Below are 15,114 nucleotides of genomic sequence, written 5' to 3' on the forward strand. Positions count from 1 at the left end.
CGTAGCTCAGTCGATTAAGGCAGCGTCTGGGATGATCTCGGACGTAGGTTCGAATCCTCGTCACGACCCTTGTGGATTTGTTTAATATTGGAAGATATTCTTAATTGTTTTGTGCTGTACCCAGAGTATGCTAGCGCAAGCCTGTAGACTAGACTCTAATGTACACAAGATGAACTCATAGCTGCCTTTTAATCTATACTCTGTAATCTTTCATACACAATAGGGAAGCAGAAAATGTTGTGTGTACCTCTGCTTGCTATTTTTTAATTAATAATATAAATAAAAAATCCACTGGCTTCATGAAGTGTGCCAGAGGTGAGGGGGTGAGGGGAGGGGGTAAGGGGAGGGGGTGAGGGGAGGGGGTAAGGGGAGGGGGTGAGGGGAGGGGGTAAGGTGAGGGGGTGAGGGGAGGGGGTAAGGGGGGGGCAACGTCAGTGTGGGTGACCCGACCCGCCTACGACAGCTGGTCTCCTTGCAGTCACCCGGCAACCCGTCCTCACACTAGGCTAGTTAAAGCAGCGGCCGTCCTCCCCAGACGCATTCATCAATTTGAACATACTGTGTATTAAAAATTGGATTGTTCTCATATATAAATTATTATTATACATAAAAATTCTATGTATAGTTAGGCGTAGGTTAGGTTAGGTGTTTAGGTTCTGTTGGTGATTATTTTTATTTGAAGCACGTTGGTGAAGCATTTATTAAATTGCACCCTGGGCAGCCCGTCCTCGCATACAAAGATCCAAGCTCGTTAATCCAGCCGCCAAACCTCCAGTTTATGAATGAAAGACTGTTTACACACGACTCACAAATGATTTCGTTCGAACACTTCCGGAACAAGTGCTTCACTGACGAATTTTGTTCGAACCACAACGCTGTAAATGCTTCACCCACGTACTACAAATACAAATAATCGCCAACAGAACCTAAACACCTAACCTAACCTATGCCTATATATGCACAATATGCTATTATAATATTAATTTATATTTGAGAAAATTTCCGTTTTTAATGAACAGCGTGTAAAAATTGATGAATGCATCTGTGGGGTCGACCGCTGGATGGAATGGACTTGGTCAGAGGACAGGTTGCAGCGTTTCGTTTGTTTGCTGCAACATTTTCAAGGTGAGAGCTTGCCAATCCGTGCCTTAATAGTCCTCATTTTTGTACGGAAATCTACCAATCCGTTGAAAATGCGATGTTTTAAGAAAAATTAATACATTATATTGACGTTTTCTATGCATCGGTCTTGATGAGGTTAGGTGGGTTACTTGGGTTCGTACGTTTCCGTTCAGGGGAAACAATTGCATTATTTTACCGAGTGACAAATCAAGAAAGCGAGCGACCCGTAGGTTTACCAGTGACCACTACGGGCTCACCATAGCCCGTGCTGCTTGGAACTTTTTGTTCCAGGTAGCGAATCTTAAAGAACAACATACCAGTGAGCACCTTGGGGTCGAGTCGCTCCACTTGGAAGCAGGAGCCTTGTGATACCTTCACGTGAGTCACAGTATATCGTCAACATTTCAAGACGTCTTACTTAATGAACTAATGCTCGCCGATTTCTACATTTGTTATCACGACAAAAATTATTATTAATAGCCGTTATTTTTTGTTGTTGAAAGTGTGAAGTGAGGACGCGCCTTCGGCCCAAGATGGAACAAAACTTACCATTTCGTAATTGTCACGTCAACATAAACTCCTTTATGACATTATTAACCGTTTTAGTGAGGTATCACCGTATCTATGGATCAATATATAGGTCTACGAATCAATATATAGGTCTACGAATCAATATATAGGCCTACGGATCAATATATAGGCCTACGGATCAATATATAGGCCTACGGATCAATATATAGGCCTACGGATCAATATATAGGCCTACGGATCAACATACCGTTGTACAGCCTGATAGTGGCAGCAAGGGACCCCCGACTGACGAGCTGTGACGCCATTAAGCCCCGTCTATATGGCCTGGATTATTACTCGTGACCTTGACCAATCTCCAGCCACTGACCTTGACCTCTGACCAGTCTCCACTCGATGCGGCAGGTCTCAAGGAACATCTCACGTCGAGTGCCCGAGTGACAGCTCAAGGAACAGGAGCTAGTAACTTCCCTAGTTGTAGTTTCCATCACACACAGAGATCACACTAACGTGATGCATCAAATGATTAAGGAAGTGTCTGGGATGCTCCCGGACGCAGGTTCGAATCCTCGTCACGGCCCTTGTGGATTTGTTCATTTAGTTTCCATTTTTTTCCCCCTTTTAGTAACTTCTACAGTTTATCGAGCAAGACAAGAGCATCTAATAATTTTTCAGCAAGACCAAATTAACGTAAATTTGATAATAGAGTAAAATATAGTGAGTGGCGCCATAGTGACAAGGGAACTGATGTCACTCAATTACCGTATATATATACTAACACTCTCTGCTCCTACCCCCGGTAGGAGTGACCAAACCGGAAGGGACACCAACGGCGGGCAGCCACGGAGATCGAACAGTCTTATCCATGGAAGCATGTAAGACCGACCGAGACGTTGTGGGAGGGGGTCGAGTGCTGTACGCAGTCCTCGTAAACAAAGACCCAAAAGTGATTCCATGCACCCGCTAAACCCCCTGTTTATGAATGAAAAACTGTTTACACACGACTCACAACTGATTTCGTTCGAAACACTTCCGGAACAAGTGCTTCACTGACGACTTTTGTTCGAACCACAACGCTGTAAATGCTTCACCCACGAACTACAAATAATCGCCAACAGAACCTAAATACCTAACTTAACCAACGCCTAAATATGCACAGTATGATAATACATAACAATATTAATTTATATTTGGGAAAATTCATATTTTGAATAAACAGCATGTTAACATTTATGAATGAGTTCTTGGTGTCGACCGCTGGATGGATTGGACTTGGCGTGAGGACGGGTTGTCTGTACGACTGCTGAGGGGCGTGGGGGGGAGGGGGAGTGCTGTACGACTGGTAGGTGGATGAGTATTGCACTGGACTGGTGGATGAGTGGTGGTGGGAGAGGAAGGGTTTTGTTCACCTAGATTCTTCCCTTCCACATCTGCCTCCAGTTTCTCCGTCACTAACCACTGCACCCATTGCTGTCCATCCCTCCCTTTCCACATTCTCCTAACTTGTCATTATTTACCCTTCCACCTCCCTGTATATCCCTTCCCTTCTCCCCAATCGTATCCTTATAAGTTCTCTCCCCCCCCCCCCCAATACATTTCCACTTCTTTCCCCTTTTCCTGTCACTCGTTTCTCTCCCCCTCCATTTATTGTTCTTCCACCTCGTCTTACACTGAACACGTCCCCCCCCCCTTGTTCCAACAGAATATCGTTTATGTCGTGACCATGTATCCTCAAGCGCTGTGAGGTCTGGCCCGGAGCAAATTAACTCTGCATATCTGGCCTGAACGAGGTATATAAAAAATATTATAAAACACTATAGTCCCAAATTTTAACCGATATTTATTACGGCCTCTTCAGCACTTCTCTCGTATGCTGACTCCAGACGAGAGAGAGAGAGAGAGAGAGAGAGAGAGAGAGAGAGAGAGAGAGAGAGAGAGAGAGAGAGAGAGAGAGAGAGAGAGAGAGAGAGAGAGAGAGAGAGAGATGGGAAAACGGGGGGGGAGAGGGAGAGAGTCAAAATATATTATCCGTGGGGTTAAATTAGGGAATACACTCGTGGAGGGCATGAATGCGGGGCCGCAGAATGCCCCATTGTCTGGCGGGTAAAAGCAGGTTCATATCGCGAGGCGTCGGGGAAGGTGAGAGAGGGCTCGAGGCCCAGCCTGCTGGAGTGTACTTCAAGGGCACAACAAACTCTCAAGTGCCACCTTATTAAGCGTTTCTCACATTCCGCCTCTTACTTTCACACTCTCCCCGGCGCACATTGCCACTCCCTCCCACTCCGGCGACGGCCCATTTCGGGACAATTGCCAAGCTCAGGAGCTAATGATGTAAAAAGCATTGACTCCTCGGCATTGTGCGAGGCGGGGGTGGTGGTTGGGAGGGGGGGGGGGCCTCCTGGGGCACAATTCCAGTCCTTAGCGTTAGGGGGGGGGGGAGGGGGGTTTAGTTTGCTCACTCAATTAGCAAGTTGCCTAGGTTTTTACGTGTGAAGGGCCATACAAACAGTTTTTAATGAAAGAGTGTTGACTATTAAAACACTTCTCAAAAATTAACTTGGTCCACTTCATACTGACTAGGATTAAAAGTCGAGGAGGAGTCGCTGGCGGCTGAGAGGGGTATAACCCCCAGGGTCGCGCCTCCCAATGTAACCCCTGCGACCCCCAAGCACTGGGGTCATTGTCGCCTGCCGCCGGCTGAAGGCGCTAAAGACCCTCTTGCCGATTCGTAGATTAATCACAGATGCGCGGGTATCAGTGTGTTATTTGTAAAACAAGATGACTCCCGAGGCCAAATGTTACATTACAGGAGGAGCTGGGGAGGCAGGCGGCCACCTTGGGAGGGGGGGGGAGGGGTCTTCATGGGGTCCTTGCAAGTACCTCTTCCGCCAATCACCAGCGAGCATTTTATTTACATTTCATTACGTACACGACTTCCTCCACATTGAACGTGTTCCTTTCCACCCGCGCGATGCCATTCAACGGTGATAGTTTTCCCCCTCGGTGGATGGAGAAAATATTTAGCGTGTATACAAACATCTGGAGGCGCTACAGCCAAGGCAAACACAAGGAGGCTCTGTAACCCGCGGCCCGCACGAGACACACACACCCATCCAACCAGTTAATGAGAAAAATGAACTCTCTCCATTACTCTGCTTCTCTGAGTCGAGATTCATTGGTTCTTTTAATCTGGCGATGGTGATGTGGGGGGGCTAGTAGTCTGGTCCTCTGGTAGTGGTGTGGGGCTAGCCTGGTCCCCTGGCAGTGGTGTGGGGCTAGTCTGGTCCCCTGGCAGTGGTGTGGGGCTAGTCTGGTCCCCTGGCAGTGGTGTGGGGCTAGTCTAGTCCCCTGGTAGTGGTGTGGGGCTAGTCTGGTCCCCTGGTAGTGGTGTGGGGCTAGTTTGTTCCCCTGGCAGTGGTGTGGGGCTAGTCTAGTCCCCTGGTAGTGGTGTGGGGCTAGTCTGGTCCCCTGGTAGTGGTGTGGGGCTAGTCTGGTCCCCTGGCAGTGGTGTGGGGCTAGTCTGGTCCCCTGGCAGTGGTGTGGGGCTAGTCTGGTCCCCTGGCAGTGGTGTGGGGCTAGTCTGGTCCCCTGGCAGTGGTGTGGGGCTAGTTTGTTCCCCTGGCAGTGGTGTGGGGGCTAGTCTGGTCCTCTGGTAGTGGTGTGGGGCTAGTAGTCTGGTCCTCTGGCAGTGGTGTGGGGCTAGTTTGTTCCCCTGGCAGTGGTGTGGGGCTAGTTTGTTCCCCTGGCAGTGGTGTGGGGCTAGTTTGTTCCCCTGGCAGTGGTTTGGGGCTAGTTTGTTCCCCTGGCAGTGGTGTGGGGCTAGTCTGGTCCCCTGGCAGTGGTGTGGGGCTAGTCTGGCCCCCTGGCAGTGGTGTGGGGCTAGTCTGGTCCCCTGGCAATGGTGTGGGGCTAGCATGGTCCCCTGGCAGTGGTGTGGGGCTAGTCTGGTCCCCTGGCAGTGGTGTGGGGCTAGTCTGGTCCCCTTGGCAGTTGTGTGGGGCTAGTTTGGTCCCCTGGCAGTGGTGTGGGGCTAGTCTGGTCCCCTGGCAGTGGTGTGGGGCTAGTCTGGTCCCCTGGCAGTGGTGTGGGGCTAGTCTGGTCACGTGATCACGAATAATATCAATACAAGAATGAATGGTACTGAGGTATGTATACACGGAACTAGGTGACCCCAAGAGCCTTCCCAATTAAACAATTGTATGCATCTAGCATACAGACTAACAGGTTTTCGAATGCTTTGACACATAACTTATCAGACGAGTTGTATATAAACCGTTTTCCCATTCATAAACAAAGAGTTTGAGGGCTGGATCAGCGAACATTTGGCCTTTGTTGATGAGGACGGGCTGAAGGAACCTCACCCAAATGTTTCACGATCTCCAGGAACCAAACCCTTGGCCACTCAACTGAATCAATTGCACTCATCACAATATAATTAAAGGTCGTCGATACAGTGACAATGAGGGTCATATTGATGCTAAACAAATAAGCGTCTGGTTCGGTCTACCATTTCGGCTCGACACCCCCAATAAAGGAAAACGTACCAAAGGGGGAGAGAACTTACCATCCCAAAACAACGGCAAATTTCATCTGTAGGGAAAGCAACCGTCTCCTATCCTTCGGCCACGAGGCGCCGCTCAAAAGGCTCAGTCAACCGTCTTCCGGGGCGTCTCCAAGGCATCACTCAACCACACGCGTCTGTGGTTGTGAGGATAAAATACGAACTAATCGGTTGGAACTAATCGAACAAGGTTGCTGCTTGGCACCATTTATATATGTTAAAACGACGTCTCCTGATCACCACCTTGTCTCCCCCCCCCCATCCTCCTTTCGCCTAGAAATTCAACCAATTCAACAGCCTAGCCCCCCCCCTAATACACTGTATTCATGTCCTGTTGGATTCCAGGTCTCCGGATGGGTGATAGGCCGGTCACGTGGTTCCTCTTGCACACACACTCGCTGCCAGATGGATTTGAGCGACCACTTAATGGCCTACCCTTGTGTGGGTGTATGGACTGAGGGGGGCTAGGGTGGGGTCAGAGAGAGGGGCCATCGATGAGTGGGTGGGGGTCACAAGGACCCCACGGTGCCACGCGGGTGTTTGTGACAATACAGGACAAGGTGCATTTGCTATGACGTCATGCAGAGGGACCACCATTGTTTTGTTAGCTGCGGGCACACTAGTCCCCCCCCTCCACCCCCCCCCCCCCGCTGGGAGGACATATGAGGGGAGGTGAGGGGGAGGATATAGAGAGAGGGGACACCATGAGACGAGAGAAGTAACCAAGAAAAACACGAATTAAATATAGGAAGCTATAAGAATTAAGTAACATCCAGGAGTAAAGAGTTAAAGGTCATAAGTGTAATGCTGAGGAATCCAAAATACTTTTCCTTCTATAGACAAATCGTCAACAAAAACCGCATCCAGTATTGAGCCCCTGGACAAGGGTGATGGAGATGACAACCAAGAAATGAGTAAAAGACTTACAGTACGACTCTCTTTTCAGTGAACTCCTGAACACACTGAAGAACGATAACCCAAACGAATTCTAAATCATTGTGATGCCGTCAGATCATATCAGATGTCACCATAACCCCAATGGACTTTGAAGCAGCCACAGAGAGTATGCCCATGCACTCTACACCTGGCCCAGAGATTCCTGGAATTCTGTAGTCATAAAACAAAATATTCAGTCACTATCACAGAGCCGAGATAATGGTGTTATCCCCGACACATTTAAAACAGCAGAGACATCACCACTCCATAAAGGAGGAAATAAAACGGGCAAAATATTATACTAACACTACATATCAAGATGCTTTAAAAGAATAGCAAGAAGTAAAATCAAGAAACACGTGGAATCACATCGTCTACATAACCCTGGAAAACACGGGTTCAGAACAGGGCGCTCCTGCCTCTAACAATTAGTGAACCACTACGACAGTCTTAGATGTCATTGGAGACGAGGACAATGTTGATAATTTACAGACTTCGCGAAATCTTTTAACAAATGCGACCATGATGTTATAGCACACAAAATGAACTCAACAGGAAACATGATTAATGAAGTTAAGTTACAGCTCCTGCGTTATGGAAAAAATGGAATTACATAAAACACTCAAATCACACTATATAACGAAAAAGAAATATAGAGAACAAAATACAAAGATTTGGGAGTAATCAAATTGGAAGAACTTTAAAAGAAGACGATGTAGCTATCACATCTGCAAGACAAATGACAGGATGAGCAACAAGACTTTCAAAACTGAGATGCCATACCGATGATAATACCTCATGACAGAAGTGCTCTCCAAGGTGGAGTATTGTTACACAATAACAGCCCCATTCACAGATCGAGAAACTGCTGACAAGGAGAACGTGTTAAAGATATTTTACTGTTTGAATCTACCGAATAAAAACCATCTAAATTAATGAGACTTTAAAATAAAAATCTGTATTCCCTAAAGCGCAGGTGGGAGATATAAACCTGGAAAATATTAGAGGGACTGGTTCCAAATTTACACACGGCAAGCAGGCGACGAGTCACAATAACGTAGCTAAAGTAAGTTGACCAGACCACACTCCAGAAGGTGAAGGGACGACGACGTTTCGGACCGTCCTGGACCATTCTCAAATCGATTGACTCGACTTGAGAATGATCCAGGACGGACCGAAACGTCGTCGTCCCTTCACCTTCTAGTGTGTGGTCTGGTTAATTTACACACGGTAAATTCACCACACGAGACCAGGAGGAGGCATGGCAGGACGTTCATAATAGTCCCGATGGAAAGGCAAGGTGCTGTGGTGAGACAAGGTGCTGACTGACATGCAGTCAGTCTCATTCAGGTGCAGTCAGTCTCAGAGAGAGGGTGTGTTAACTTGAGCTCCAATTGTCTTGATACTGAAAATGGAAGTTGTAGTCAAGGAGCTATGTTGAACTCTGAGGGCAGAGTTGGATTCCTGCAGGAGGAGCCAAGACAGACGAAACAATGTCAAAGGGAAGCAAATGAGGAGAGCAGCATTAGAAATCTTCGCCTTGGAATGTCATAAAAGGCAGGGGTCTTAAGAAGACTGACAAAGCCGCCTACAGATGTCATAAAGACGTCCAACCCATTCGCCTTGCTGGAAGACGAGTGCTGTACAGAGACTACACTTCGCTCGAAAATCGAGGCAACGAAGGAAGCGCAGGTCCATCAAGGTGCTCGCAAAGTAAAGGAAATACCTAAGCGAATTTTGGTTGTGGGAAATTCATGTGGATTTCCCATGTTGGAATAGTGCTCAACGAGGTGGCGGATGACTTGGTCAAACGTGCCACATCAAAACCACATGTTGACATTGAATGTGTTTTCACAATGAGACAAGTAAGAAGCAAAATCCGAAATATTCAGGCACAGGCAGAAGTGGCGAGGAGAGGTATAATGTATGAGGGAAGCCAAACCATGCAACACTACATGTGTGTGAGTCAAAATACCCATGCTTAAAGTGACTGCGCATATGCGGCTCCGGCTTGGGTACACATATTACTGGGAAAATGGGATAGGTGTTAATGGTAATGACACCAAGTGTAAACTATATGGTATGTTAAGGTCTCACACCCTCACCCATTATGTTCTTGAGTGCCCGTTGATTAATGTATATAGAAACACTGAGATAAGGACTGTTCCTGAACAAATAGCCTGGATGTCACAACGGAAAGGTTGATGATATTCTTGAGAGATATAAGAATTTTGCACCAAGACTGTAATCTTTTGTTGAATTATCTGCATGTCTCTTGCAAATTGTCTATACAGTATACCTAGGTCATAAAAGTATTTGTGTGTACGTCTGATACCATACTACTTGTGTAAAGGAGGAAATGTGTATGTTTATCTCTCAGAATGTTTAGTAATATGTTTATTGTTTGTGATGTGTGTCTATACACGTATGAACACGTTGTACTGAACGGGGTGAGAAAAGCTTGAGCTACCTCATTCCTTTGTGTGGATTTTACCTCAATAAACGTATTTCAATTTCAATTACATTTCAGGACAGAACACGAAACAATGGTTATAAATGGGATAAGTTAAAATTTAGGAAAGACCTGGGTAAATACTGGCTCGGTAACAGGGTCGATGATTTGTGGAACCAATTACCGCGTAAGATTATAATAGTAGGATCCCTCGATTGTTTCAAGCGTAGGTTAGACTCATACTACATGAATGAGATTGGGTGGATATAAATAGGAGCTGCCTCGTATGGGCCAATAGGTTTTCTGCAGTTATCTTTATTCTTATGTTGTAGTTGAAGGTGTTATCGAGTGCTAGGACAGGCCCTCCCTATCAGTACAGCTTCCCACTCTGACATCCCCGGTGTTAATAATTTGTGTTAATAATTTGTTACAACATGCTTGGCAGCCTAGCACTAGCTTCAATACCTAGTATTTACACATTCTAGACCTCATCCCCCTTCTAAATTAATTCCCTACCTCACTTATGTAATCACAGGACACACCTGTGTTGGGGGCGTCGCCCCTCGCAGAGCCGCTCAGACCCGTACACCCATATAAACACATGATTGGCCAACAACAATTTACTCAGCTTTAATTTGGGGAGCGCGGACCCCCGTCGTGGTCCAGGGTGTCGGGGCTCGTCCTGCCTCCAGCTCTCCTCGCTAACTCTTTCCCCCAACATTCACCCGCTGAGTTCCCTTCCCGGTGATGGCCAGACGGTCGTGTAGCGTCGCCTCTACGACGACCGGCTTGATGCCACTAACGCAGGTGAGTGACCACTAACGCAGGTGAGTGACCACTGACGCAGGTGAGTGACCACTGACGCAGGTGAGTGACCACTGACGCAGGTGAGTGACCACTGACACAGGTGAGTGACCACTGACGCAGGTGAGTGACCACTGACGCAGGTGAGTGACCACTGACACAGGTGAGTGACCACTGACGCAGGTGAGTGACCACTGACGCAGGTGAATGACCACTGACACAGGTGAGTGACCACTGACGCAGGTGAGTGACCACTGATACAGGTGAGTGACCACTGACGCAGGTGAGTGACCACTGACGCAGGTGAGTGACCACTGACGCAGGTGAGTGACCACTGACGCAGGTGAGTGACCACTGACACAGGTGAGTGACCACTGACACAGGTGAGTGACCACTGACGCAGGTGAGTGACCACTGACGCAGGTGAGTGACCACTGACGCAGGTGAGTGACCACTGACACAGGTGAGTGACCACTGACGCAGGTGAGTGACCACTGACGCAGGTGAATGACCACTGACGCAGGTGAGTGACCACTGACGCAGGTGAGTGACCACTGACACAGGTGAGTGACCACTGACGCAGGTGAGTGACCACTGACACAGGTGAGTGACCACTGACGCAGGTGAGTGACCACTGACACAGGTGAGTGACCACTGACACAGGTGAGTGACCACTGACACAGGTGAGTGACCACTGACGCAGGTGAGTGACCACTGACGCAGGTGAATGACCACTGACGCAGGTGAGTGACCACTGACGCAGGTGAGTGACCACTGACGCAGGTGAGTGACCACTGACACAGGTGAGTGACCACTGACGCAGGTGAGTGACCACTGACGCAGGTGAGTGACCACTGACACAGGTGAGTGACCACTGACACAGGTGAGTGACCACTGACGCAGGTGAGTGACCACTGACACAGGTGAGTGACCACTGACACAGGTGAGTGACCACTGACACAGGTGAGTGACCACTGACGCAGGTGAGTGACCACTGACACAGGTGAGTGACCACTGACGCAGGTGAGTGACCACTGACGCAGGTGAGTGACCACTGACGCAGGTGAATGACCACTGACGCAGGTGAGTGACCACTGACGCAGGTGAGTGACCACTGACGCAGGTGAGTGACCACTGACGCAGGTGAGTGACCACTGACGCAAGTGAGTGACCACTGACGCAGGTGAGTGACCACTGACGCAAGTGAGTGACCACTGACGCAGGTGAGTGTCGCCACTGACCCTTCTCACACTCGCCGAGTTGCCACGCAATATTTTTTTTTTATACCCGCGCCCTTACACAATATTCCGTGTAACTTATTTTCCAGTTGTCATTCATTTTATTGTTATCTAATAGTGAACGACATTTAATAATTACTACCGATAAGTTGTATTAATAACTCTCAGTAAATAATGACTTTGAACCACAGGCAAATTACGTATTTAAATGAATCTTTGCTGAATCCTAGAATCCTAAATGAATCCTAGAGGTTCAACAGGTACGCTGAGGGAGAACTATCAACATTAACGACTCAAGACTGTTCAACACTATTCCTTTATGCATAAAGCGGTATAACTGGCCGGCCTCTGGCGGTGTTCAAGAGAGAACTTGATAACCCCCTTCTAAATACCTGATCAACCAGGTTGTGATTCGTAGTTCAGGCTGCGAGCAGCTGCGTCTGCCAGCCTGGTTGACCAGACCACCAACCAGGAGGCCTGGTCAGAGACCGGGCCTAGGGGATGTTGATCCTCGGGACCAACGCAAGGTAAGGGTGAGAAGAAGAGTGTAAGATAGAATGTGAGGGAGCGAAAGGAAAGGGGTATATATATATATATATATATATATATATATATATATATATATATATATATATATATATATATATATATATATATATATATATATATGGCACAACTCTCCTAAACACGAGAGTTAAGTATACAACTTTAGAACACTTTCCCACCAGGAGACTCGAACCCTAGCCAGCACAGAAGCCTTCCAGCAACTGGCATACGGCAACTGGCATGTTAAGGCGTACCTGTTATACCAGTTGCTGGAAGGCTTCTGTGCTGGCTAGGGTTCGAGTCTCCTGGTGGGAAAGTGTTCTAAAGTTATTTATATATATATATATATATATATATATATATATATATATATATATATATATATATATATATATATATATATATATATATATATATACGGGGAAGATGAGAAGAAGAGGGTAAGAAATAAGGGGAAATAGAGGGGTGAGGGCCAAGGGGAAGGTAGGTAAGGGGACAGAGAGAAAAGACCACAAATGAACACTGGACAAATCCTCACTGAATTACTCACCACTTCCTCACTCACTCACCAAATGGGCTCATCCTGGGTGCCCTCTCCACCATGATGAGGAGATGAGTATCTCCGCCTGCACACTCCTCTCCATTCTATTATCATATATTCATTTAATATCACCAAATCACTACACTAAACTCTCACCCCATTTAACGATTTAGTAACCGGTGCACCCACCCCCCAGTTACAGTGCCACTCCTGTGCCAGGTAAGTCCACTACGGGCTCACCATAGCCCGTGCTACTTGCAACTTTTGGTTTCAAATAGCTGACTCTAATACCACCAATCACCAGGCTGGACCCCTGTACTTCATGACGCTCTCTCTCTCTCTAGAGGAAGAAAGAGCCTCTCAGGAGCCTCTCAGGAGGCTAGAAAAAAGAAGGGAGAGGGGGGGACATGATAGAAACGTATAAAATACTCAGGGGGGATTGACAGAGTGGACAAAGACGAAATGTTCACATGGAATAGTAACAGAACGAGGGGACATGGGTGGAAGCTGAAAACTCAGATGAGTCACAGAGATGTTAGGAAGTTTTCTTTTAGCGTGAGAGTAGTGGAAAAATGGAATGCACTTAAGGAACAGATTGTAGAAGCAAATTCTATTTATAATTTTAAAACTAGGTATGATAGGGTAATAGGACCGGAGTCATTGCTGTAAACATCCGATGCTCGAAAGACGGGATCCAAGAGTCAATGCTCGATCCTGCAGACACAATTAGGTGAGTACAATTAGGTGAGTATACACACATTTAGTCGAAGAAGGGCTAAAGTACTGAGAAAGGGAACTGAAAGCAAAAGGCTAGCATTCCGTAAGGGAAACTATGAGGAGATGAGAAAATTCCTAACGGATGTAACATGGGAAACAGACCTATGGAGAAAGACGGGCCTAAGACATGATGGAATACATCACCCGGAAATGTAAGGAGGCAGCAGAAAAGTTTATCCCGGCCCAAAAGGTAAAAATTTAAATGCAGATGAGAAACCCCATGGTTTAATGAGAGCTGTAAGCTAGCTAAGCAACTAAGTAAAAGAGCGTGGAGACACTATAAAAATAACAGGACACTTGAGAGCAGAGAAAGATACCACAGTGACAGGAATGAATACGTCAGGGTGAGAAGAGAGGCAGAAGAGCACTATGAAAACGACATAGCAAGCAAGACTAAAACTCAGCCTAAATTGTTACATAGCCACATCAGGAAAAACACAACAGTGAAGGAACAGGTAATGAAACTGAGGATAGGGGGCAGACAGATTCACTGCAAACGACAAAGAAGTGTGCGAGGAACTCAATAGGAAATTCCAGAAAGTCTTCACATTGGAGCAAGAAGTTCCAGAGATAAGGGCAGGAATAGTTAACTAGGCACCACTAGAGGAATTGACAGGGTAGATAAAGATAAACTGTTTAACATGGGTGGTACGCGAACGAGGAGACACAGGTGGAAACTGAGTACCCAAATGAGGTACAGGGACGTTATAAAGAACTTTTTCAAGTGTCAGAGTAGTTAACAGGTGGAATGCATTAGGCAGTGATGTGGTGGAGGCTGACTCCATGCACAGTTTCAAGTGTAGATATGATAGAGCCCAATAGGCTCAGGAACCTGTACACCAGTTGATTGACAGTTGAGAGGCGGGACCAAAGAGCCAGAGCTCAATCTCACCAAGCACAATTAGGTGAGTACACACACACACACCGCTTACATCAGTAATGAGAAACAAATTTATTACTCAAATACATAAATGGTAAAGGAATATAAAATAATCCGTTAATTTAATAAAGGAACGAAGGGATAATAGATAAACACGCTAAACAAAGGAACCGGAGGGAGGGAGAGAGAGAGAGAGAGAGAGAGAGAGAGAGAGAGAGAGAGAGAGAGAGAGAGAGAGAGAGAGAGAGGGGGGGGGGGTAAGGGAGATTATATAATGGCAGCTGGAGTAAAGTTAAGTGCCAGGGACAACCCTCATCATTATCTGCTATTGATCACCTCATTCACTCAGTCGCCTAGGGGGGCGTGGGGGGCGTGGGGGGCGTGGGGGGCGCTGGGGGGCGCTGGGGGGTGCTGGAGGGTGCTGGGGGGTGCTGGGGGGTGCTGGGGGGCGGGGAGGGGGCAAGTGAGACTCGTTGGCCCGGCATGTGATGGGGGGGGGGGCGTGAAGGCACGTGGGGGGGGGGGGGGGAGGAGGTGAAGTGGATTAGGTGACGGAAGAGGAGGGAGTGGATGACGTGGAGGAGGAGGATGAAGTAGGCGAGGAGGAGGAGAAGTGGATGGTAATGAGAAGAAAGAATAGGGAGGGAGGGGGGGGGGAGGGAGGACCGAGAATAGGTGGAAAAAGGAGGAGAATAAGAAGGCGTGAGGGGAGGGGGGTGGATGAAAAGG

At 47.4% G+C, this 15,114-nt stretch overlaps 1 protein-coding gene across 1 annotated transcript; it reads right to left on the bottom strand.

Moving 5' to 3' along the window:
- Window positions 1–10,417: 10,417 nt before the first annotated feature.
- Window positions 10,418–12,790, bottom strand: LOC138372785 (uncharacterized). Its single transcript, XM_069338438.1, has 2 exons — window positions 12,757–12,790; window positions 10,418–11,697 (listed from the first exon to the last, which is right to left on the bottom strand). The coding sequence occupies exons 1-2, from the start codon at window positions 12,788–12,790 to the stop codon at window positions 10,418–10,420; spliced, it is 1,314 nt and encodes a 437-aa protein (XP_069194539.1).
- Between the last annotated feature and the right edge of the window lie 2,324 nt (window positions 12,791–15,114).

This window comes from Procambarus clarkii, chromosome 40 (assembly GCF_040958095.1).
Source record: "Procambarus clarkii isolate CNS0578487 chromosome 40, FALCON_Pclarkii_2.0, whole genome shotgun sequence".
Lineage (NCBI taxonomy): Eukaryota > Metazoa > Arthropoda > Malacostraca > Decapoda > Cambaridae > Procambarus > Procambarus clarkii.